The 27,615-nt window shown below is 34.9% G+C and overlaps 1 protein-coding gene across 26 annotated transcripts in view; it reads left to right on the top strand.

Annotated features, from left to right (window-relative positions):
- Positions 1–27,615, top strand: part of LOC121329857 (neurexin-3-like) — a 324,400-nt gene that overhangs the window by 136,221 nt on the left and 160,564 nt on the right. For 14 of the 26 annotated variants that reach the window (XM_041275810.1, XM_041275798.1, XM_041275809.1 and 11 more), the window contains one exon: positions 2,506–2,625. In XM_041275810.1, coding sequence (XP_041131744.1) covers positions 2,506–2,625 — 120 coding nt within the window. Of the gene's footprint in view, positions 1–940; positions 968–2,505; positions 2,626–27,615 lie in introns of all 26 variants that reach the window. The other 12 variants (XM_041275796.1, XM_041275795.1, XM_041275788.1 and 9 more) reach the window with 1 other exon arrangement.

Genomic DNA, 27,615 nt, shown 5'->3' with positions numbered 1-27,615 from the left:
CTTTCGAAATGTAATTTCCATCATTTTTACCTTCTGGAAGATTATTTTCCTTTGAGGTTCCAATTGTTTATTTATGCTAGTAGTCCAATCATCATGGTTTTGTTATATATATATATATATATATATATATATATATATATATATATATATATATACTATATATATATCTATATATATATATATGTATTTTTGTCATTTCCATTGCAGCCATAAACATTTTCTCTGTCTTTGGAAGGCTTCTTTTTAATTTGCGGTTTAAATGTCTCATTAGTTGTGATTTTTAACAATGACTACTTCAATGACATGACTTAAGTACTGTTATGCATTTTATGCAACTTCTGACATGTATATTATGCATGTGAAAAATAGTGCATTTGTTTTAGAACATGGCTCCTATGATGCTGTGTGAAATACCATTCAAATTATTTGCCATTATTAACATCCAGCTTCTTTTTTTTTAAAGTAACATTCATGATATGACCTCAATATTATATTTCAAACCGCAGCTGATGTATAATATTTGTCAGTTTGATTTGAATAATGTAGTAATATGTTTGCCCATTGGGAAATGCCAATTAGGCTGAAACAGACAAACATTTCTACTTAAACTTAAAGTGGAAACATTACAGGTATCTGAATATTTAATACTGGGAGTGGTAATGCATTGTTAAAGACACTCTCAATTAATGTGTGTCATATAGCTGCTGAGTTGTTTTTTTTTTGTTTGTTTGTTTTAGCTGATTATGTTGAATGTCATTGCATTTTTACCTATTGTTTTAGTATTGAATATAATACTACATGTCATACATTATTAATAGGCTTGCTAATAATATTAACCTAGCATGTATGTTAGTAAAGCAGAAGCTTTATTAACGAGCATCATTAACCACCTACTAACCTTTCTTATTGTTTTCGCTTTTTTGTTCTTTTGCTAACAAAGTTGAGTTCACCAAAGCAGACCTACAAGGTAGAAGGTTCAATTCCATTCTGAACTTGGCTGAAAGATGCTCTGTGTAATGTTTTGTGTCATTTTGTAGAGCTGTTTTCCAAATACGGTTCACTTCCTGCAATGAGCTGAATACTACAACCCCATTGCAAAGCAGTATTAAGAACGCAGCGATAGGTGTAAATTAATAGTGTTTGGTCTTTGGTTTAGTCTTTTCCTTTCCTGGTGGTCTTCCAATCTGTTTTGTAAAACTATTTTTGGTTTTATGCCAAATATTACTGACATTGTATGTTAAAGTCTCTCTTAGGTAGGCTATCAGGTAGGTGTCATTATCAGTTCATTTTTTTAAATATCTTTTAGTGCTGAAGAGGCTAATGGTTGTGTCTGTATCGTCCCTTTTTGTTGTGGTAGGGTGATTTTCTGGTTGGTGTATCTAGACTCATTATCACACAAGATTCAGTTTGCTATAATAGAAAAAAAGCCATTTTATACTCAATCATTTATTAAAGAGGAACGCCACTACATATTATTTATTATCCTTGTTTACCTTTTGAATGACACGTCTTAAATCCATATATTTAACAACAATGTGGCCCCCCTATTTAGTGAAAAGAGGTAATATTAACATATTTTTATTTGAAAGTAATTCCTGTTATATTACCACACAATCTAAATGTGCTTTGTGTGAGAATAAGATGGCTTGTATCTATTTTTTCCCCATTACAAAAAAAAAAAAAATAGATAAAAGCTTAAACAAGAGCAATGAACACAAGGATATGGTCTTAGGTGGGTTGCAAAATCTTACTCCCCTGTGCTTTCATTGTCATTTTTGTATCTCCTGAAATGGATGATTAAATGAAAATATGTCATCAGGAAGTGAATCATGTTGATAAAAATAGCTTGTTAAAAACATATGTTTCATATTGCACCATGCATTACACAATAAATGCACTTCTAGTCTCCTATCTAGTGCCCCCCCTCCACCCCGAATGTTTTCTCAAACCTGTCTCTTTAAGAGTATTGCCGCTAGACTTGGTTTTTTTGCCGTTGTCTTGGTTTTTTCACATGCTTATCTGAAGTAGGAGGTGTTCTTCACTGACCTTGTTTCACACTGATCTATAATGACCTGCATTCCCTCTCAGGCATGTTTAAAATGAAGGATGTTTCTAAATGTACCACATACCCCCCAAAGACCTGTAATTCAGAGTTGCAGTAACGTTCAGAGATTACTATTTAAAATGTGCAGATTTATACAAAATAAAGGAAGAGTGATACAAAGCTGTAAGCAGAACTATATCACTTATATCATAGGTTCATGATTTTAATATATACCTACTAATGTAAACATTCAGTATTGCATTTGTAGGAGTATATAAAGTGTGACAACGTATTTTCATATATATATATATATATAAAATCCACAAATGCAGTACTACAGCCACTGGGAGGGAATGCGTATTATAACAATTAAATGCATGAGAGCTGGCGTGTCTTTCTGCATGGTACAAATGCAATTCTATTGCTTGCTTGCTATTAGATTCCTTTGCTTGCCCTCTTAGGTCCCAGTACCACCTGCCAAGAGGACTCCTGTGCAAACATGGGGATCTGCATACAGCAATGGGAGAACTTCACATGTGATTGCTCCATGACATCATATGCTGGCAACCAGTGCAATGACCGTGAGTAAACTTACAAATGAATATTTTCATTATTTCACCGAACACAATTTTGTGCAAACTACTTCAGTATTCCTGAGGTCAAGTAAAATGATCACCTTAGTGAGAAATGCATACATAGGTGTAGAGTTCTACAGTGTGTGCAGCATACCGAATTCCACAAGGTATACATTATAAATAAAACAGTTTATTTTTGTAGAATTAAAAACAATTAATGTTCCTGTATGTAATGTATAGGAACAGTGTAATTCAACATTTTTATTTGAAAAAATGATTTAGATATTGTGCCGTAAATGTGTGCAAGAAATGTGTGAATATTTTGAACTGAAGATGGAGTTCAAGCCTTCGATCATCAAAAGGTAAGTTGAATTTCTAAATGAAATTCAACAGTGTTTCCTGACATTTCTTAAAACACTGTTTATAGTTTCTTTTGTATTTGGTTCAAACTTGGAAACCTGTAGGTTTTTTTTTGGTTTTATTTTTTCAGTAAAAAGGTTGAAAAAAAGAAATGTCTTTAGTTTTCAGAATTGAATGGTTATAGAATATTAAATTATTGTATACCATTGTAAGAGCGCACGTTGTCGTTCCAGCTCTTGGGGAGTGGTAGTAATGTAAACGCCACTACCATCTAATGCTGAAAGGCTTTTACTATACACAGGCTATTTACAAGATGTTGCTTAGGTTTTTTTTTTAAAGAGGACAGATAATTATTTCAATTTTACTTGTGCATTAGCCTGCCGAAATTGGCTTAATTGATCGGCCACCCACTCATTCCCAGCTGGAATTGAATGCAACTCCACAATTGCTTTGATTTGGCAGTTGGCTACAGCAATGCCTCTTGCAGGGTCTGTAAACTGTTTTAATTTCAGGGGAACAGTAAGCAATGCATCATGCTGAGAATGTTAGATTTTTTTTTGTAATTCATCAAGTTCTCAGTGTAGTCTCCAAGTAAAAGCCTGTCTTTCATATTCAGTAATATTATTTGTGTTGTAGTTGTTGTTATAGTGATAAACATACAGTGGAAATGATTGATCTTTAACACAACATGTATGTCAATACAGTACTTGTATTGCAGTGATTGTCCAGTGATAACTATATAATAAAAAAAAAAAATAGTGAATATTTAGTGTTTTATTAAACATATTCACATTTTAGTTTTAAACCTATTGAGTACAGGCATAGAGGGGAAAAAAAAATATTCCTATATTTACACATACAGGAAACTCATAATAGTTAATTTTTATTTTGCACCTAATTCATACATCGGTTAGATTGAAATTGATGTATAGGCTGTTTAACTATAGGTGGCAACTCTTTGAAAATCAGATTTGCTTGTTGGATTTGATCATGTACTCAGCTTGAGCCCTTGAACTAATCAGAGGATCATTGCAGGGGTGCAAAGTGGTATAATGTGCACCTGCTACCAGCAGCCAGCAGTCCATCTATTGTGAGATGGAGGGTAAGAATCTGTGCAAATTGTGCAAGGCTGCATAATGTGGCATGAAATGGACTGAGATGTTCAGATGCATTGTTTAAACAAATCTAAATCGACGATTAATAAGCAAAGGCTCAAAGATTATTCAAAGGGGATTTATAATTTATACTAGAATATAAATGCAGAAGTGGATTAAGATCGAGGGTCACTGTTTTATACTGAGTAGAATGAACTAAAAAGCAGTGAGCTCAGGTGGGGGCCCTATGCTAACCCATATTTTGGGGGCCCTATGCATATTATAACGAATGGTGTTATTGGCATATTGGTTAATTGGGGACGGAGAGTGTGAGCAGAGCAGACATTTCCGGCCTGCTCTTTCACAGTATTGAGCACGGTTTTATTTTTCTAAAATGCATATTCAGCCATAGAGTTTGCACAAAAATGTTTTTTAAAAAGAAGGTGATAAATACAGATGCAGTCACGTTACTGTATTTTCCAGCATGCCTGTGCATGGTAAGCATTCATTTTTGAGTTTCAAAACAAAATTAGGCACTTTTATGACCTGCAGACTTGAGAATTGCATTGAAAAAAAAGCTTTTATATTCAATGTGATTGGCATTACACTTTATAATTCATTCAATCAAAAAATATATATTTTCCCGATTGTTCAATTAAACATCATCAGTGTGCCCATCTGTCCTCATGCCCCAATACAACTCTGTGAGCACAATTTATATTTTCTGCACTCTTAAGGATAGTTCATACACTACAGGGTGGTCCGTCAGCCCTGTTGAGACTCACTCAAGTGTTCGTGGGTTGCTTTGAGCTCCCTATGAGATATTCAGACATAAACAAGCCCAATATAAGGCTATTTTTTTTTTTTTTTTACTTGGGTCAAGCTATGCGGTTTATAATAAGGACAATTAAATAGTATGCCTTTCTGAATGTACATTACATATTTTCATCTGCAATCGACAACGCAGTGGAGGGAAAACAGCTAGTTGTATTAATTTATTTTTAATTTTTAATACCATGTGAGCTGACCGGAGTGTGCCTTATGTCTGGAGCGGGAATCACAGCAGTTGAGCAGTGAAACAGAAGAAACAGCATAGCACAGAGGAGGATATTATGAGCACTGACCGGAATTTTGTCAATGCTCACATTCTCACCTTCCAAATTGGGTACCTATACCAGGGTACTCAAGGTATGATGCTTGATAAACTGTGTATGCATTTATTACCTTGTACCATATGCCAAAAATCACATGCAAGTGATAATAATTAAATCTCACTTTTGTTAATGATTATTTTAATTAACATTCAAACAACCATGGGAACATAGAACACGACATGATGCAATATGAATCAGACATAAAAAAGCTTCAGTCCCAGTCAGTAAAGTACAAAAGCATTAGCAAATACATAATGTAACATCCACTGGGGTTAATGGGTCAGTGGTTGTGTTAGTTTACCAAAAAGTCCAGCAGCTAACATATACAATAGCAGCAGAAGTATAGATAGCTAGGTAGATAGAGTAGATAGATAGGGTCAGACAGACAGACAGGCAGACAGACAGACAGACAGACCGACATAGATATATAGGTAAACAACAAAAGGCTATGGTTTTAGTTTTTTTTTCAAAACCTGTTCATAGATTCTTTATACGGACCAGTAGTAGCATTGCATTCAATAGAACAAAACACTGTAGTTTAAAAAAAGTGAATAACTTTTCTGTCCTTCACTTCTTTTAGGGTTTTCTTTTGTAGCGAGAGAAACAAACAGTATGGACTTAAACCGTTCTTTCCGGCTGCAGACATCCACATTTAAATTTCCTTCAGCTTCCTGCATTGTACACGTTTACCTTTACCTGCATTTTTTTTTCAAAAATTCCAACCCCAAATGAAAAAGGAAAGTTTCTAAACTGTGAAGAGACATACTGTGCACATTTGAGACAGGACAGGTTTTTAAATTGGCCCTAAAACTAAAAAAAAGATGCTGACTGTTGACTCTGACATAGTAGGACTAGGGGTGGATATCTCCCAGGACATAGAGGGCGTGGGGCATTTGGTATTGTACATTAGCAGAGATCAGGTATGCTGTAATCAAGAGATACATGCCTGTCCGTCATAAAAAAACTAAATGAACCAAAAGCAAGCTTCTGTGCACCTCTCTTCCTGTGTGTGTGGGCACGTCCACACGCATGGAGTTCTTATAAAATGTCCCAAAGAAACATGGCCTCGCAAGGGCCCCAATTCTGCTGGGGGCCCTACGCCATGACATCATTAACATATCAGTTCTGGATCAGCTCTGGTAACCTATTTTAAATTGATCAGTGTCAATGAAAGTCTCTCTTCAAACCATGCAATGGTCTTATGACAACTCTGAGACATTTCTGTTGTTCCTTACACACAGTATCCAGTCACTTGTGACAATATAAACTTATTTGGATTGACCTTCTGAAGATGTAAGACTTTCTAAAGAAAGCTTTTTATTGCTGTAACAAAACACTTGGCATGTCATATTTTTTGGAGTCAGTACATTGAATGAAAACTTATTTCCAGAGATACTCTGAACTTAATTAAATAATCCAGTGACAGTAATGAAAGTGTCAGGTTTGTCAGTCCTCATAAATATCTGTCTCTTTGCGGATACAAGTGCTGCATTTGAAAAGACATGTTGTATGCTCCACCTTTTGGATCCATTAAGATTGGGGATGATGTATAGTGTAATTTTCATCTCATCAATCATAAAATCAAGGGCTGATGACAAATCCATTTTGCAGTTTGACCTCTAGTTTGTCCTGTGGTTAAAAACCGCACAAAAAAGAAATAAATAAATAAATACTACATGTATATCTATCTAACTTTTACAGAAACCCTTCCAGACCAGGAAATACAAGAAAACCAGAGGGCATCTGGTTCCAAAGTCATTTATACACATGCATTAATAATTAATGTATTTTGTCACCTTCATGATATTAAACCAAGGTTAGATTAGATTAACCCATTCAATGCTGTTAGATTTTAAACTAACATGTTTTGTTGTGCAGAATTAGTCGAAATTAGCTTTTGCTTATCATGTATCTAATTTAAATGTAATAACACAGACCAATTTGATCTTTTGGTTTTTTGTTGTTTGTTTGTTTTGAAATGCTATTTAAATTCTGAACATCAACCCTGTCTCTGGAATGAAAAATACATGATTGACATGATTTTAAGTGGATTTTGTGATTTAGAAGGTATTCAAGTTGAGAATAAAGCAATTACAATTTTTTTTTTCTTTTGTTAGATTTTTATCCAACTGGTTGTAACTTAAGGTTTTGTGGGAAAATCTTCAATAGGCACATTTCTGTATATAAATGATGTAATTGTAAAAATATATACAAAATGATCTGAAAAAAAAAATAGAAACACTGAACACAGAACTTAAGTATATGTTTTTTCTTGCATTTTTATAGTTTACTTACACGTTTTAACTTTTACCTTATACGTAATTACACTTTAATGAAAATTGCACTTTGAATTGACAGCTATAAAATAGACCCCACTGTTGTGAAAAAACACGACTAGTATTAAACGATGTGAAACGGAATTCCTGTTATTATTATGCTGGACACTAGAGGGCAACATGGCATTATTTTACAATGTGGCTAAACCCCACAGTGTGTTTACTGTAAAAAAGCAGCATGAATATATATGTGTGTGTGTGTGTGTGTGTGTGTGTGTGTGTGTGTGTGTGTGTGTGTGTGTGTCTAAAAATTGCATTTAAACGTTTTTTCACCAATAGCCGTAATGTGGGTAGCCAGTCCAATCTGTTTTTTTATTGGAAATGCCAATGAAAGATGTGTTAAAAGAAGGATTATTTTCTGCTTTTTAACAGCTTAAATGGCCCTTTTCTGTCCAATTTAATCCAACAGATGGAAGGTTTAGATAATACCAGCTCAGTAAAAATGCTGTGTGAAAAAAGTCTTAACCCTTTCGTCTTTTAATGGTGTTACAAATATATGTTGTTCTTATTAAGTGGGTAAAACAAACAAACAAAAAATCTGAATTGTATATCTTATAAACACTTAAACCCTCTCGGTAATTTGTCAGTTTAGTGCTCATAAAAGATGAGGGAAAGCCACCATGAGAACTTCACTCCCAGTTCTGCAAGCCCAACTCAGTCAGTCCATGCATAAACTGACTAACATCTTGAACTGTGTGGTGTGGACTGATTAATTGACACCCCCAAACTCATTTAACTTGGGATCTTCCCAGGATGTGAATGAGACTTTCAGAGGTGAAAGGCATTAAATGCTAGTATTAGATTTTTTTTTTTTTTATCTGTTTGTCAGTTTTTATTTTGCACTGACAAAATATCCACAGCTGGAATGGCAGGTCAGCAAAGCCATAGGCTATTGTCATACTGCTATATAACCCTGTTGAAGCTGCTGCTCCAAGAATACAATTTCTTAGAACTTAATCCGAGCAGAGCATGAAAGCGTTGTTGTTTCCTTCATCCCCGAGGTGTGATACTGTACTTCAGTCTGAAATGGGGGATACATTGTTTTACAATTAAACCGTCAGGTTGTTGCAAGGCCAGGTTCAGAGGCCATTTTGTGCTGCAGCCCTCTCTGAAGTACATATGCTGTATATTGTAGAATCACACAGTGCCCTCTTTGTTGTTCTTCTGATTGGCAATGTTGCTTTACTATAGAAAATAATGATTCTCATTAGTGTATTGTACACTAGCTGGAGGTGAATTATTTGTCTACTCATGCATTTTTAAATGAGCTTTATGATGTTGTCCTTTTTCAATTTTTACAAAGACAGCTGTGTAATTTAACTTTCTAGTCTATAAAACGTTTATAATGACCACTCTGGTGCATTTTCCTTGCTAAATCGCCTGTGTTTAAGATCACCTTTAGATCTTCTCTTGACTGGTTGTTCGACTGTATTGTCAAGTCTTCAAATGTTAACATGTTAAACCTCCAACTATTTCATATCTACAAAAAGACAATTCAGAGACTTTTGAGTGGCTCACAGATGCCTCTGCTCAAACCCCGGGGAGATATTTGATGTATTCAGAGTTTTAATTGATTTCAATCATGTTTGTAATGTAAACTATTTCCTGTGACGTCAGACCTTAGGTACTTGTCCGTCCACCCTAAGTTGGGGCCCACCCAAATTTCCATTCCTAGCTACGCCACTGCCTCAAACTAGCGGAGGAGGCTCACAGCATAGCAAGTGAAACTGCCAAACTTTGAGGTCAAATAAAATACATACCTGGATATAACTGTTGAAGGAATGACCCATCAGAGTTTTCTTTTTGTAAAATGTTTAATTAGCTGAAAATTATCCAGCTATTTCCTACAGTACTCATTTCACCATTACACTATTATGCTACCTTAATTATTGCAAAACATTTTTTTGTAAAATGAAACAAAAACAGCTATTTTTTAGAATGCTTTTCGTGACAAGTAAAAAAAAAAAAAAAAAAAAAAAAAAAACATTATTATGGCAGAAGTTTAAAAGATTAATAACACTGGGTGGACATTAAATGCTTACAAAATAATCATACATATGGTTTCTGTAAATATTGTACTTCTTTGCTTGCTTTCTAACCTAATCAGTATCTGCATAATAAAGAAGAACATTTCAGGTGATTGGTTACACCGCATCTTGGTGAGCTGTTTAAAAAATGGTTAATACAAAATGAAACGTGTTTAACTCACATGGAGATTTAATCAAGGTTGCATATTCTTCAGTTCATTAAAGATGGAAATGTCTACTCAGACTGCAACATCATCAATTAACTAGGCTGAGGGGTTCGAACAAAAGGGATGACATATTGGGAACCATCTAGTATCTAATGTACTGTTTACTTCAGAATGAATGACTGCATTTTTAGAAAGGCAGAATAAATCAGGCTTGTTCTGTATTAGTCAGCCTTATGCCACATCTTCCAAGTCAATTTTTAAAGGTGTAAAGAAAAAAAAAACTGCCTCCTTCTGCTACCCACGGGTAGTGCTGATTGTACCCATTTTGTTCAAGTACTGGAACCACTTATACCTATTTAAAAAAGCAGGGCGGTAATCTACAACATAATTCAGTTTATCTGCCAGAAACAGATCTTTCCATTTTTTGTTCTCACATTTTCATAAACACGTTATTCTGCCTGGCTGCTTATGTATACGCTGTATTTTTCTGTTGATATTGGTACAGATGAAAGTTCTTTGTGAATACTTTTTACGGCTTCAAAATGTGATATAATCACAACTTTGGAGCAAAACAAACATAAATATATTATTATTATTATTATTATTATTATTATTATTATTATTATTATTATTATTATAATGCAAGTTTAAGCATGAGTACAGCTATGTAAAGGAAGATAATATTTTAACGCATTGATGTCAGTGAGTGAGGAAGATGTCAGTGGGCTCTATCAAGTGTTCCATTTATATACCGTTATAGTACTTAAAATTTTCTTAGACAGCTCACTTAGAATAATGCCTTGAATAATAAGTTGTGGCTTATGAAGACTTGTCACTGTTGAGAAGGCCTTTTGAAAGTGTAATAAACCATTTAGATGCATATTAACCCCCTCGCGGCTCCTCGTGAGATAGGAATGTGACAGCCATGTTTTATGCATATATTCCATGTATCATGGAATATACTTACAGGGTTTGGAACTGCTGTTATTGTATAAATAAAACCTTTAGGGTTGTCAAGACAAGCTTTGTGTTATCCTCTTGTCTTTTTAATATTAATTGGAGATTTTACAAACACACTGTACAGTAGCTTCAGAAGATATTCCACCATATCCCAATTGCCCAATTAACCAATTGTCAATTGCCATAGTCTACTCTAGATAAAGGGCCACACTATATAAGACCACGAGAGTGAAGTAATATGGTGCCAGGAAGAACCAAAGAATTTAAAGCCTTGATTATCACTCCTTAAAAGGTGATATCATGCCTCATTTGCATTGTAAGATCAATAATCTACAGTACTTGCTCGTGTATAAGATGCACTTGAACAAGGTACTGCTTACTTAAAACTGTCCTTTATTATGTTCAGCATGTATCTTTTAATTAAAATGATGACAACGTTTCTCATTCACTGTAAAGTTGCAGAGGCTATTCATATAGTAATCCCATCACTGCAATGATTTACTGGCTTGTGCCTGTATGGTCATCTCTTGCATGCCAAGCACAAATGGGCAGTGCAACCAAAGAAGTATCATTTGAGGCTGGAAAGTCCAATGCTAAGTAAAACAAAGCTGCACTTTAGGAGCTGGGATTGCTGCATTGTCATCTTAAACAGTAAATGGGGACTTGGGACTCCTAATACATTACTAACAGATCACTATGTTAGGTAATAAGGAGACACTCTTGGGGTAATGTCACATTGTCGCTCATAGAAAATGCATTATCCAAATAAAACAGATGTAAGCCACTCAATTACTGCGGACAAACACAGATGAGATGATTGGGACTTATTAAGGTGTGAAGTTATTATTATTATTATTATTATTATTATTATTATTATTATTATTATTATTATTATTGTTGTTGTTGTTGTTGTTGTTGTTGTTGTTGTTGTTGTTGTTGTTGTTGTAGTAGTATTTTAGAGCATATGCATATGTAAAGTCTAGTCTATACCATTGTATACTGTTTGATGGTTAATTATTACAAGATCCTTCAGAATGTTTTCTAATATGTAATGTCAGCTGGAACAAAATAATATATGTACAGTTTGAGTTTCCAAATAGTAGGTAGATGTATTTAGTATCTTATTGTCCTTTAATGGTAAACGTGTGACAAATAAGGTATTTATGGCTGAAAGGATGTGTAGTAAAGAATTTTACTTCGCAACTGATGTTTTAATATGGTCCTTTTTCAAAAGCATATCATTTCCAGTAGTAAACCACCATACTATTTTAATCTTTTTTTTTTCTGATATATATATATTATATATATATATATATATATATATATATATATATATATATATATATATATATAATCTTCAATGTCTTTATTGCCAAAAAAAGTTATGAAAAAAATTGTAGCTGTGAACATAATTGTATTACTTAATGTGAATAACAATATGAGACTAGAAATTAATCAGCCCTGTTTGCAAGAATAATCTACATAAAAAGATGCAAAGCATGTAAGAAACGCTTTGCACACGATTTGGAACAATCTGCTCTTGGCTCACTTTCCTCTCTTGGTTTTGTTGCCTAGGCTGATTTAAGTAAATTCACTCAGGTTGACTGGAGATGAAAGGGATAGAAGATTTATAACTTATTTGAGTTCCAATTTATCACCCCAGTGGCATACACTTATGATAGCCCTGCCAGAAAAATAAAGAAGTGCAGGACAGTGGAAATGGCACTTTATGACAGGGCTGGAGAAAAATGCTTATGTTGGGTAAATGGATTTGAATTGTGTGAGGCAATATTACAGTGCACTGTATACATGATTAGTGTGATTGGTTCCTCCCACTATGGGGTCTAATAGAATTTGAAGTAAGAAAAAAAAAAAGTGAAGAAAATAGCAGAAAATGGAAGGCACATCCTGTCTTTTCTCTGAATATAGCTATCTATCATTTTACTGTAAAGTCTTTAATTTTTCTCAATCTACCAAAATAACCTTTTGTGTCTTGCAATGCCAGATATATGATATGTTATTTAAAGAGTTTAACACTGTCGCTGTTGAACTCTTTCATGTCTCTTTGCCAGTAAGCAAATCTACACATTTGTTAATTCAATGACTGCGCTTCATTTAGCAGCAGCAGTTCTACACAAGAATGGATCTAGTGAATAAGATCTTCAGAAGTTGACTTCCATCAAAGCTCTTGCCTAAAGGCAGTGGCAAAGTATTACAAATTAAAAAGCAATGGTTTGTACAAGAGTTGTAAAAAACTAAACTAGATGAGCATACGTGCCTGTGTTTCATCAGCAGACAAGAGAGAATATACAACATGAGTTACTTGTGTGGTATTTTATTCTGCTATACTAATTGCTCTTTAATTTTGATTATAAAGCAGAACCGCAACATTACCCCATCTAAAAGTGCTATGGTGTTAAAAAAAAAAAAGTGACTTGCGAAGTACCCGCCTAAAGTGATAATGATGACTAAATATACTGTGCACAGTTGGAATTTATTAGTGATGCAAATAATTTCAAATCCCCTTTTTTAAACTGTCTACTTGCAGATACTGTATGTATCCTACAGATCCCATGTCTGCCTTGCTTATGATATATGACTTGCTGAAGATTTATTACAGTCATACTATAGATAAAGCCACTACAGTTAAACTCGCTAAACTGGCCACTTTCAGAAAAAAAATGAGTTTATTGAATTGGCCAACAAAGTAAATATAGTGAGAACAGAAAATCAATGTGTTTGTTATGTCAGAGTGTAAGGTTTTATATAAATTAATAGGCTGTTTTTTGTTTTGTTTTTTGTAAAGAAGACGAACCTTACAGAAGTGACCTTGAGGCTGTACGAATGTACTGTGCTTTAAGGCTGAGGAGCACCCAAGGAGCTATCACTCGTGTTTGCAGGAGGAATTTATAGACAAACCAACACATAAAAATCTCCCAATCAATATGTCTGCCTGCATCTGAAACGCTGGATATCGTAATTAGCACTGTATGTGAAGATTAAAATAACACTGTCTCTATTACTATTTGAGTTTATACACATTAAGTATATTCATACCCTAATATTAAGAATTGTAAGACACTTTTTAGAATTAAACATACAACAAATATTATACTGTAGATACTATACATAATCCATGTTTAATAATTCATAGATCAAGTAAAGTATCTGCAGTAAAACAAACAGTTTTGTATATGGTAGGTAGCTTTATGAAGTAAAATATAAATACATATACAAACTGAAAACCTTAATCGAGGTTGCTACACTGTAAAACTATACTGTAGACTCTAAACAACTAATAGGTAAACCATGACCATTAAGCACAGTAGATAGGCAGTAAAGTGCATCTACCTAGAAAATGATCACATCGAAAAATTAAGACTGTAGAAATAAAGTGTATTTCTGCAAATATATCCTTGTGAATGAATTTAAACGGTGAAACAGTAAAAATGTCATTTTGTCTGTCAATTATGTAATGCAATTCCCATCTTATATACCATTGTCTGTTCTAATGGTGATGGGTCTATTGTAATACGCAGAAGTATGGTCATTAAAAAAAAAAAAAAAAAGTTTACTGTACAGTGCATTTTCATGGAATGACCCAAAGGCACATTTGCATTCTGTACGGCTTTCCACAAATAAAAACATTGAGAAGGAGAGTGCTGACAAAACAAGTGCTGACATGAAATTAAACTTTGAAATGTATTTTACAGAAACTGTGAAGAATGGTAGTACATTGCAAATAATAACTAAACAAGACTCTTGGAAGTCCTCTTTTATTTGCCAGGCATCCACAGATTTGTCATGTCAGACATATTTTATCATAGCAACTGTTACATATTGTCATCACAAAATGATTTGCTTATAATTAAATATAATTAAGAAGCCCAAATTACCTGGGCTTAGCTAGTCCTGTGTAATTGAATTCTTCGTAAAATATTGATCCTTACTATATGTTATATAAACAGAAGATTGTCATTATTTATTACAGGAATTGTGTCTTGGGGCACTCCGAATAGGGACTTTGAAGAGTAAACTAACCTTGAAAAAGTAGCCTGCACTTTCTGTATCCTCCAGAGACAAACTGCTGTTCCTCACATGCAGACTCCAGAGTGCTAGACAGTAGTGTTCCCAAATGAAAGCTACTAAAGGAATCTGTCAGTAACTACACTTGCACTCTCAGTCAATTTATGGTGACATGTTTTACAAGATATCAGTTGGCAGCTCAGATTAAGACAAAACAAATGCACATGAAAGTACTTAACATTATGTTAAAATCGAATGCATTAAAAGGAATGATGTACTTTATTTCTTTTGGATATTTTTAGAAATTAGAGCGCTCACACCCTAATGGAAAGATGAATTCAAGTTATTTGAGCTTGTCTCTGCTCCCTGTCTTGCTGCTTTACTGGTAATAGTGATGCTCCGTTTTCTAGTTTCAGAAGTTACTATAGCAATATAGCTACGTTATGCAAACCTTTTGTTTTGTATGCTTTCTTTTCAGTCAAGCTAGTCCACTGTTACCTGGTATCTGCTCAACCGAGCTACATAATTTTCTGAGCTTGGGGTTTGTCAATATAATTTCCCTTTCCTTTGAATTGGCTTGATATGTTGCCACTCTGCATTATGACAGCAGTAAAAACATTTCCCAAAGAGCTAGACAGGACATTTTGGAGAGATTAATTACACAGCAATGTGGCCATCAATCTTTGATGTCACAGACAGGGAGAAAAAGAAAAAGTGGCTGGTTTTAATTGTTTTGTAACTTTTTAGACCCAGTTTGGAGTTTTAAGGTTTGTTTTAAATTGTACAATTGACTGCAAAGATACTTCTATTCGTCACTGAACTGAATTTATAACTGAATTTGTATTTCTTAAAGCTTAAATCTTTCTTATTATTGCAATCCATGTTTTATATATTTACTTTTACCATGTCACCATTGAACCTGTCTTATACTGAAAATAATTATTGTCTTACTCTTTCCCCTGACTGCGATAATTTCCCAGTGAGATTCCCTAGCCAAGTGATTTACTGTGTACAATTTAATGGTCATTCAGTATACTGCCAGCGTTTGGTAATTAGACTGCTGTAATTAGCAGAGCTCCAGCAGTTTCTGCTAGTAAAAGTCCAGCTGGTGTAACTAATTATAAAGGTGTCCTCCTTATCATCACAAAGAATCAAAAGAGCCTTAAAAGACTAGATTGCTGATTTTATAGATTCTTTCAAACAAAGTATTGAAATGCCTAACCCAATAGACATAGTGAAGCCAGATCAAATAATTTAATAAAGCATTTTATTTTATTTTTGCTCTGACAAGCACCTGCTTGTGTTTGTGTCTGTTCCCATGGGTTATAACAAATACAATACTCAACTGATTTTTGCTTGTTGGAATTATATAGCTGTATACTGACATCCTGGAGCTGTAAAGTTTGATCTTTAATTGCCTAGAAGCACAAAGTTGAAAACTGTTATGAATTGACGCTTTAATAGAATGTTTTTTGTAACAACTTTCACACTCAAAATGTTAGGGGCAAAGGGTAAAGGTTTTCCAGCAAAGCACCAGGCTATTTATAGCAAATATTTTAAGTCATACTTAAGCATGTTTATTCTATAGTGTATTGTTTTGTGAGGGCAGTGAGTTAATAAAAGACAGTTGTTTTGTTTTTGTTTTGTTTCTCACACATTCAAATTAGTTTCCACCAAATGATTTGGGTGCTTAAATGTATTAAAGGCTGAAGGGTACAAACAATTAAAACATAATTATCTATTTTCTTTCGACTAATTCAATGTAAAATCATCTGTGTCTGCTCCACTCTACCAACTACTGGGGCTGCACGATTTCATTTAAAAGCTGTTTCAATAGCTTGTATTCAGTTCTTGCTTTCTTAAACTCAACAATGCGGTGGGAAGAATAAGTAATAGGTTAGTTAGCTTAGTATTTTTAGCTCCCGATATTGTTTCAGAAGTGCCACTTACCGTATCATTAAAAGTCTGGTTCAAATCTTTCTGGACTTCACTGGGGTATTTTTTAATAATATATATATATTTTTTTGTTTTGAAAGGCAATTTCAAAAAAGACCTATATGGATTACTTCTTTTATGTCAGTTGTAGATGAATGAAATGTAATATGAAAGGTAATGTAACCTTGGTCTTGGACTTCAGGCTAAAAAGAGAGCAAGTGAATCATCTCAAGTGACAGCCTGTGCATACATTATAGGCAATAAATAATAAAAAATAAAAAAAAACTGTCCCAGTGGCAGCAGGACAGTGGTGACAGATGTTTTGTGTCAGAGCATGAAGCTGAAGCACAGCATCTATGTAATGTGTGTGTGTTGCTTGCAAGCAATTGCATCATTACTGGACTCAGCTTTGTCATGCCTGAGATTTCAAATGCAGATCATCAACAAGCATCTGAAATCATGAAAATTGAGACTTTAGGCAATAAAAATGCACTTATATGTGGCTCCTCATATGTTGCAATGCTTAATTACTTTGTTTCATAGTTTGATCATTTAATAAGGTTATTCGGTATAAATGTTGTGTTGGGGGGGGGGGGGCAGTGATGGATTTTTATTAAAGAGACTTGATGCTCTTTGCAGATCTTTGCAGGAGGGGCATCATGTGCCCTGTTCCCCAATGGACAGCTTTGACAATATTCTCAGCATTTTCGTGGTCCACTTATCGCTGTTATTATTCTTTCCCTCCATGCGTCATGTGCAGTTTCACACCAACTGTAATGTAAACTTTTCTTCTGCCTTGCTGCCTCTATGCCTGCCTTCCTTCCGTATTTAATTATTAATTACTACACATCTCTGATTGGTATAAGGCATAAGGCAGGATGTCTGTTTTCCTCAATGTGTAATGAGAGGCATCAAATGCTTTAAAACACAAAAACTTTCACTGGATCCGTGCCAATGCAAAATCAGCTTCCACTCTTTTTAAATGCCGGTTCTGTGCATACCTTGTGTATATGATGTCTGGGAATTTATATCCAACATTTCATTGATCAGAATTTCAGGCAAAGAGTTGACATGCATTAAATCATATCTGAGGAGTCCTTTGGAATAGTCTTATTTATGGTTTGTGACAGCACTGTCAAACAAATACAAAACACTCCTAAAGTAGGCAGTGTCTTAAAGCCAAACAGAGGGAACATTAGCACAGCATCGTTGTTATTTATGATATCCACTGTGTTTGAAACCCAAGTGAATATTAAAGATGTAAAGTGACATTCAGTATGCAGTCCTATTTATATAAGAGACTGTTTTGCATTGCTCTTCTTGCATACCCCTCATTGTTGAACTCTGAAATGAGGTCTGTTGAGGTTTCTGTAACGCTTTGATTACAAGTCAGTAATGTTAACTAATCACAAGGAAAAGAATGTAAAAAGCTAGTTTAATTTTGGGAGCTGCTGCCTAATACTGTACAATATATAGTGAATAATGTGACAGTGTGTATTTACCAGCTATATAGGTTATGTCATAAGTTAAATCATTAGATTTTTTAAGGTTTAGAGACAGGAAACACTATCATGACAATAAATGTACCCATGTTTGTTGCTAAGATAGTTTCTATTTCGAATATTTGGAATAAAACCAGATCATCATTTTGTTTCAGTATGATTTGCTGAGGAAAACTAAACAGGCTCCTGGATTTCTGTGTTAACTATTAAAATGATGATCCCTCATATGTTCTACATTATCCTGAAATTGTACAAACCGACAGTCATTTAAATGTAGTTCATTGTAAAATCCTACACGATCCTGCTGTACAAGAAACAGGACACATTTGCATGTTTCTCCAAATCAAAACAGTGACAAGAATTTTGTTTTGAAAACTGTGTTTTCAGCAATTTATAATTACACTATGTGTCAGTCACTACCAGTTAACAAATAATGAAACAGTCTTGATAGTGCCTCCTAATCTAAAACATCAGTTTCACTATGTGTTTTTCTCATTGCTTATTTGTGGTCATATCCTACAATTTATTATGCTGCACGTGCAAAAAAAGGAAAAAGAGCCCCATAATAATGGTGGTTTCTAAATGGAGGAAGAGTACATTAATAAACACTGTGAGTAACTCTAGAATTACAATTTAGACACTGTGGTTTTTAATGCGAGTAACCAAAATAGACACACCTTTCCTGTAAATCCCCTGAAAGACTACGGCTATAATAGCAGACATATTTATGGCATCAAATACTGTATACTTCTTAACTGTTCATATACCATAGCTCATTATGCACCACGGCATTCAATAAATATAATAATAAAATATCTACCAGTATTTGAAATGATTAGTTTGACTTTTTTTTACTTGGCTTATAACACTTTAAGTGCAAATCGTGCCAAATAGTGCAAATCATGCGGTGCCAAATATCACCCCCTATTCCTTCCCAGTTTGACAAATCAGGGAAGTATATCACCAGAAGCGATTATTTCTCACTTGGGTGTAGTATACTGGTATGCAGTATTAACTGGCAAAAGCTTTATAGGGCCCAATCCAATACATTTTACTTAGGAAGATTTCAGAAAACATAAATCAATAGATTAGGCAGAGAGAACATAAAGGGTATTATTATTATTATTATTATTATTATTATTATTATTATTATTATTATTATTATTATTAGTAGTAGTAGTAGTAGTAGCAGTAGTAGTCGTGGTGGTTGTAGTAGTAGTAACTTGCAATCTGTGCTGTTTGCACTACATATGGGTGATGTAGAGGGGTTCCCCCTCTGTGAGAATCAGCCTTGAAACCCGTGGCACATAGAACAAGAAGCCAACTGCAGCATCATCCAACACTGGCAGTCATTGGGCAGCAATGGTTTACAGTGCCTGTCTTCACACAGTAGAATAGGCCAGGATGGATGATCCTGTTACAATTATCCTATGGGTTTTATAGTTTTATTTTACAAAAAAAACCCCAACAAAATACATAAACTTAGTAGTAGTAGTAGCCTGTACCTGATTGGATCCTTGATTTGCTATTGTTTTCATAAAGTTTTTATTTATTTTTTTATTTTTATGCATCTTTGCGCTGTATAATTGGTTCAGGATTTAGCAGATTAGGGACATCCTGCATTAACATCAGCTTTTGACTCATAACTGGAATGCTTCCATAGGCATTTATTAACAATCTGTCAGTGAGTATAACTTGGCAGATTTTGCAGGTTGAATATATTTTTAGCTATTATGGGACACAGCTGATGTAGGTGATGTTACCATGATCAAAGAAAGAAGATCTTGTAGGTCATGTTTCTCACCAAAAGTAGTTTATTCCACAGAAAGCAGTCTAACAGCATCACAATATAGTGAAACTCAGAGTACTGGGTAACCCTCAACGGCACTGAAGATCAAAGATTTCTCTTTACAGTTTAGTTTTATACAGGCAATAAAACAAGCATTCATTAACATTCAGCCAATCATATACTGCTAAGATCCCAGGCTTACCCAATAGTAGCCAACTAATTACCATACTAGTGTTTAAACAGAAAACATTCTTTAACCCAAAATTGGCTCTAACAAATTTCCTTTTATGAGACCCTAAAACATATTGGAATGTGTTTTATGACTTTATGGAGAGGCACTTGGCCAGATTGGAAGGACTTTATGGCGTCATATAAACTCTCCCACTGCAGGCTGCTGCAGAGTGACACACAGGGACTCATTTAACCTGTGAGAGGAAGTCCACCAAATATACATACCAGTTTCACCTACAGAAGCCAGCAAAATTAGAATGGTAAAACCTTCAGAAATATAATATTCATTGATTCAACATGAAAAAAGTACAGCAATGTATTATGCTTTATCTTGCATTTTAGACTTTATGAAAGGTGCCAGACTGATAGCAAGGGGACTGGAGCCCTCTATTTATTAATAGAGCCTTGTGCATTGCAAGCTTCCCCACACTTTTCCACAGATAACCCTTAATTGTGCCCTGGAGGGTTCTTAGTTTAGTTTTCATTCTAGACATTGGCTGTTATGGAGCACTGTCAACACAGGTGCCAATTAGTGCAAATTGAGACTTGTGTTATGGATCTTATTACCGGTCCACTGGGAAACTACGGTATGGGAAGACAACTAAATAGTCATTAGAAAACCATGAACCGACCTTGTGCTGTCAATAGTATCTGTTTAAAAACAGATCTAGCCTTTGTATTGAGGGTTTCTGTTAAACAACACTATACCCAGTTGAAAATTCTCATTTTGATTTGCAGGGCTATTAAATAGGGACTTTCTTGCAGAGAGAGGGTTGATGCTTTAAATAATGAACAGGTTTAGTTAGTGTCCTTTGTTTTTGCTGTTTTTGCTGATATATATATATATATATATATATATATATATATATATATATATATATTATATATATATATATATACTATATATTTATATATATAAGTTGAGATATGATTTTACCAGTGGATTAATAGGTTATTTATGTTTACCGTTCTCCTTTTTATTCAGGATTAAACTGCTGGGATTAAAAAATGCAGAGACAGCATTAGAATTATCATTATGGCATGTATTGAACTTCTTTGTTGTGGTGTTCTGTGTTTGGTGGATAACGATAATCTCTCAACCACATCAATGCAGTCATGTGGCTCTAGGCATGCGTCTCCCAGTGTTTGTGGATCTAACTGTAACAGCATCAGATATTCTGCAGAGATAAGCCACTGGTTTTTCTTCTGAAATGCATGACAAAATAAACACAATAAAACAGTTCCAAAATACAAATGCAACTTAATTGTGTGTATAGGTGTTTATCTTTATATTTAACTGCCTTCTAAGTAGATGTGAGTACATGCAAGCTATGATACAACTCTTGCATACATATCCAGTTTCAGTCTTACAGATTAAATGTTGGTAAAGGTCCTTTAGTTCGTGTTCTTCTCCAGTGGTTCACAGGGTGTAACTCAAAAGATTGTAACCTCCACTGTCCTCATTTTATTATATTTGGTACAATAACCTCTGGTATTGTGCATGGCTGTTGTGAAGTTGATCTTTTCATTTCAAATACATTGAAGTCATCGAAGACACAGCACTATAGAGCAGCCCACTCCTCTTGCACTGGTCTGCACCCTTCCTAGCTTGGATGCCTCTTAATACTATAAATGATGTGCCCTTTCATTAATAAAACTAGAGATGGTGCCACAGATAAAGGTCTAGCACAGATTAAGAGCAATATTGCAAAGTGCCCTTATGTATCACAGATGGTCTGGGACTGCTGCCATTCCTGTTTTGCAAGGCTGTGAAGTTAATGGTAGTAAATAATACTGTGACCCCAGTTTTGTGGAACACAGTCTTGTCAGCGTACATCTTGCATATTTTAATTATTTGTCTTTCTGCAAGGCAATGCAGTTGGTTTTAATATGGACAATCTGAAACTAGTGTTTCATATATAAATTAGTATTTAAAAAAAAAAAGAAAAAAGAAATAGCCAAACCTAATGTAAGATCTTATCTAGTATGAAAACATTTAGGTGTGTATACATTTCTGATACCACCACTATTGTCTATTGAGGTAGTGTACCCTGCCCATGTGTGTTATGTGTTAATATGTTGCGTGTGGTGTGTTAATGTTGGTGTATAGGTGTTGGTGCACGGTATATAAATGGGTCTGTGTAGCACCTGTGATATAAAATGTATAATTGTATATAGACACAAGGATAGCACATTCACTTCACGTGCAGATTAAAGTGGTATTAGGATGGAAGCACAAATTAGTTCTTGTGCAGATGTACCGAGATTCCAAATCGAATGATTGATTAGCAATCGAGTCTCGGTACACTTTCATAAAAGATGCAGTGTTTCACTCACTCGGGGTTGGGTGTTTGAGTAGAGAACCAGAGAGAGAAGGAGAATTAAGTAAGAATTAATGACAATTGCTATTTCGAGCTGGAAGGACTAGCATGATACTTGTTTGTTTTTAACTAACGTGTTTGTTTGTCTGTTTGTCCACTGTTTGTTTAGCTTTAGTCCTTTTTGTTTGTCTATTTATTTTGGCCCTCAAGTGTGTGTGTTTTTTTTGTTTAAATCTTTTAATTGTTTGTTTAATAAACACACTGAGCTCAGCCATAGCGCCTCAGTTTCACCCCGTATCACCTGTGTTCTACTGCTGCTTACTGAACCTGATGTCCCCACTCACACTAGTTTAAATGCAATACAGTGGCACAAAATAGTCGATATAGTTCACTTAATTATTGACACAGCTCTGGCATAAAACTAAAGCTTTAAAATATACATATTTTTCCCCTGGCACCTGTTTTTTTTAATGTAATTCCTCTATACAATCAGATGGACCTGAATATGCCTTCTCTAGGACTTGGTGGATAAGTATGTTGTCTTATTACTGAAAGGCTTTGAGTTTGAGTCCCACAATGGAATGAGTGAAAACCCTTTCTTTCTGAGTGCTGGATTATAACAATCTTAGATTAGGCATGAGTGCTGTAGACCTCCACTCTCAAAAATGAACTATTTTATACTTAAATCTCAAGCACTTCACTTTTACTTGCTTTCATCTCTTAAAGAGTTCAAGTTAGCTACAACATTTTCTAAGTAACTTGAACTCTGCAACTTTCTAGCTGAGAACAATTAAAAAGGTCTAATTAAGCAAATTATGCGTTCAATTAAGGGTTTATTTAAGTAATTGAGAGCTCAGTTGGAATAAAAGGGTTGAGAAGCCCTGCTTTACAGTGGCTTGCGAAAGTATTGACCCCCCTTGGCATTTTTCCTATTTTGTTGCCTTACAACCTGGAATTAAAATGGATTTTTTGGGGGTTTGTATAATTTGATTTACACAACATGCCTACCACTTTGAAGATATTTATTTATTATATAAGATATATCTTTTTTTATTGTGAAACAAACAAGAAATAAGACAAAAAAACAGAAAACTTGAGCGTGCATAAGTATTCACTCCCCCCCCCCCCCCCCCCCAAAAGTCAATACTTTGTAGAGCCACCTTTTGCAGCAATTACAGCTGCAAGTCTCTTGGGGTATGTATCTATAAGCTTGGCACATCTAGCCACTGGGATTTTTGCCCATTCTTCAAGGCAAAACTGCTCCAGCTCCTTCAAGTTGGATGGGTTCCGCTGGTGTACAGCAATCTTTAAGTCATACCACAGATTCTCAATTGGATTGAGGTCTGGGCTTTGACTAGGCCATTCCAAAACATTTAAATGTTTCCCCTTAAACCACTCGAGTGTTGCTTTAGCAGTATGCTTAGGGTCATTGTCCTGCTGGAAGGTGAACCTCCGTCCCAGTCTCAAATCTCTGGAAGATTGAAACAGGTTTCCCTCAAGAGTTTCCCTGTATTTAGCGCCATCCATCATTCCTTCAATTCTGACCAGTTTCCCAGTCTCTCCCGATGAAAAACATCCCCACAGCATGATGCTGCCACCACCATGCTTCACTGTGGGGATGGTGTTCTCAGGGTGATGAGAGGTGTTGGGTTTGCGCCAGACATAGCGTTTTCCTTGATGGCCAAAAAGCTCAATTTTAGTCTCATCTGACCAGAGTATCTTCTTCCATATGTTTGGGGAGTCTCCCACATGCCTTTTGGCGAACACCAAACATGTTTGCTTATTTTTTTCTTTAAGCAATGGCTTTTTTCTGGCCACTCTTCCGTAAAGCCCAGCTCTGTGGAGTGTATGGCTTAAAGTGGTCCTATGGACAGATACTCCAACCTCCGCTGTGGAGCTTTGCAGCTCCTTCAGGGTTATCTTTGGTCTCTTTGTTGTCTCTCTGATTAATGCCCTCCTTGCCTGGTCTGTGAGTTTTGGTGGGTGGCCCTCTCTTGCCAGGTTTGTTGTGGTGCCATATTCCTTCCATTTTTTAATAATGGCTTTAATAGTGCTCCGTGGGATGTTCAAAGTTTCGGATATTTTTTTATAACCCAACCCTGATCTGTACTTCTCCACAATTTTGTCCCTGACCTGTTTGGAGAGCTCCTTGGTCTTCATGGTGCCGCTTGCTTGGTGGTGTTGCAGACTCTGGGGCCTTTCAGAACAGGTGTATATATACTGAGATCATGTGACAGATCATGTGACACTTAGATTGCACACAGGTGGACTTTATTTAACTAATTATGTGACTTCTGAAGGTAATTGGTTGCACCAGATCTTATTTAGAGGCTTAATAGCAAAGGGGGTGAATACATATGCACGCACCACTTTTCCTTTATTTATTTTTTAGAATTTTTCAAAACAAGTTATTTTTATCATTTCACTTCACTAATTTGGATTATTTTGTGTATGTTCCTTACATGAAATCCAAATAAAAATCCATTTTAATTCCAGGTTGTAAGGCAACAAAATAGGAAAAAGGAGTCAATACTTTCGCAAGTCACTGTAGATGGTGGTTTTAGTCTGAAGTATTTAATTAAGATCTTCACTTGCTTTACTGCCCCCCAGAGAGTAGTTCAATTTATCTTTAGTCCTGACAGCCCAGTGTGTAATTTGGTGTCAGACACTTGCTTCGCAATTCAGATCCTAGCAGATTTACTTACAAATTAAAGAATACTCCCTGGCTCGATCAATGGCATTTGTTTCAATTAGATTTACAAAGAGCCATTATGGCATTTTGACATGCCATTTGGATTCCAAAGTGCTGATTTATTTGTGACAAAAAAATCTGATTAGATGGCTGTTTGCCAGTCAATGCTGCTGTGTTTTCTGCAAACAGAGATCAATAAATTATGTTAAGCAACACACCCTGGTTAAAGGTTTCACTAAAGCACAGCAAAGAGAGCAGTTTAGACCATTAAAAAAAGATTAGCAAACTGACGATCTTTTGCCTTTAACTTTGTATTGCCACATACACAGAAGACTTTGTTAACTTGAAAGTTTGACAGCATGATTTTTGGTTTATAGACAATTTCATTGGTGCAAGCGAACATTTGTGCATTTGTCATTTATATCCTTGTTCCGATACATATAATGCATACTAATGATCAATTATAGTCTGATAATTTTCCATAATCTCTTACAGTCATGTATCCTCCTGTGTGGCCACTGTATCACTAGGACGGCGAATGGCCTGCTGTGCACAAACCACAAGCAGGATTGTTGTATTTTCTTTTTTGTAAAGTCAACATCTTGAATCCATCTCCTGTCTCTTCTTTTGTGAAAGCTTTGGTTAAAAAGCATTAGACTTAATAGAATGGATATTTTAAAGCAATTGAAAACGAATGCTTTTAAACAGGAATAACATTGATTTTTAATTGGTCCTTGCAACTAAATGGATTATTTTTGCAAGCGTTATCCTGTTACAATTTTTTTTTTTCACTCTCTGAAAATGTGCCTTTCTTTCTAGGATTCAATTTCCTTTAAACAGGGGGGTATAGCTCGTTCTAAAAAGCTAACAAGAGACTTTGAATGTACAAGTAGTGCACCCACCTGTCTTTTTATACTGTCTCGGTTTATTGGCTGCTTCATACAATACCACCTGTTCTTCTGTGAACAAACAGCTGTCTGTTTCTCTACAGCTTCTAATTATATTACTTACATTAATCTTCATCTCATCTGTCACTCCTCATACTGAACTTCTTTTAGTGAGACCATTTAAATTTGTTTCTTTTTTTGAAAAAAAAAGGTAATGTTAATATTTGCCCATTGACCACTTGCACCAGAATTAACGTGTGTGTGTGTGTGTGTGTGTGTGTGTGTGTGTGTGTGTGTGTGTGTGTGTGTGTGTGTGTGTGTGTGTGTGTGTGTGTGTGTGGAGTGTCTTATAATGAAGTATCAAAGATTATACGCGTCTCTGAATTGAAGGCTTCCCTGTTATTGCATTTTTCACTCTGAAAAAGATATGCATGCTTTGGTTAACTTTCAAAGTGCAAGTTATGTAATAGAACATACCCAGACACCCCCACAATTTGTAATATTGGATTGAAATAACACATTAATATTCCTACTTTGGCATTCATAAACTGCCCAGTGATTTAGATCTAGTGTAACAGCATGATATACTTGAATATGGCTGACAGAATATTGAATACATTAGAAGCATTTGTTTGGCTCTACAATGCATTTGCTAGAGATGAGAGATTCTATATACAGATTTTGTTTAAATTGTGTCGTAATCAAATATCTTTATTATTATTATTATTATTATTATTATTATTATTATTATTATTATTATTATTATTATTATTATTATTTAGTAGTAGTAGTAGTAGTATTATTATTATTAGTAGTAGTAGTAGAATTATTGTTTAAATATTTAGCAGGCACTTTTATCCAAAGCAACTTACAGAATTTAAATACAATATTAAAAATATCCCTTATATGAAGGAAAAATAAAATAGAAAAATAAGGATACAGAGAGAAATGGCAGATGAAAAGACATAGGCAAATGATGAATTATAAACATTAAATACACAACAAACTAAGTAATAAACACATAACACATAAACACTCCAGAACAGCCCCAAAACAGTGAGTGTCCTTTCCAGATGTCCTGACACGATTGCACACGATGCCGATGAATCCGTAGCAATCCTTAATCTGCGGCAGTAGAAACAGGTGTGTTGGATGCAGGTACAAAAGAGTCAAAGTATTTTACATTGAATGACAATATCTTATTACGTTAAACAAAGATATATTAAAACAATGACTTATACTTGTAATCTTTATTTAAACCTACAAAAATGTCAAACGTCAAACGTTTAAAAATATGCCCTAGCAGACAAATAAGGAAAACAAAGAACATTTTGGCATCATAAACCTGTACTCTGTTTCGGGTTTTATTGTATACATGGATTTTGTACAGGGGGATTTATTTGATACAATACAATACACTTGTATTGCTAACACCCATTATCAGTGATGCTGTCTAGTGCTTTGGCTATGCTGTCCACCCTCCAGCTCTCTGCAAAGCTGGCAAAGGGTGTATGG

This window comes from Polyodon spathula, chromosome 17 (assembly GCF_017654505.1).
Source record: "Polyodon spathula isolate WHYD16114869_AA chromosome 17, ASM1765450v1, whole genome shotgun sequence".
Lineage (NCBI taxonomy): Eukaryota > Metazoa > Chordata > Actinopteri > Acipenseriformes > Polyodontidae > Polyodon > Polyodon spathula.
This window is presented reverse-complemented; position numbering and strand designations above follow the sequence as displayed.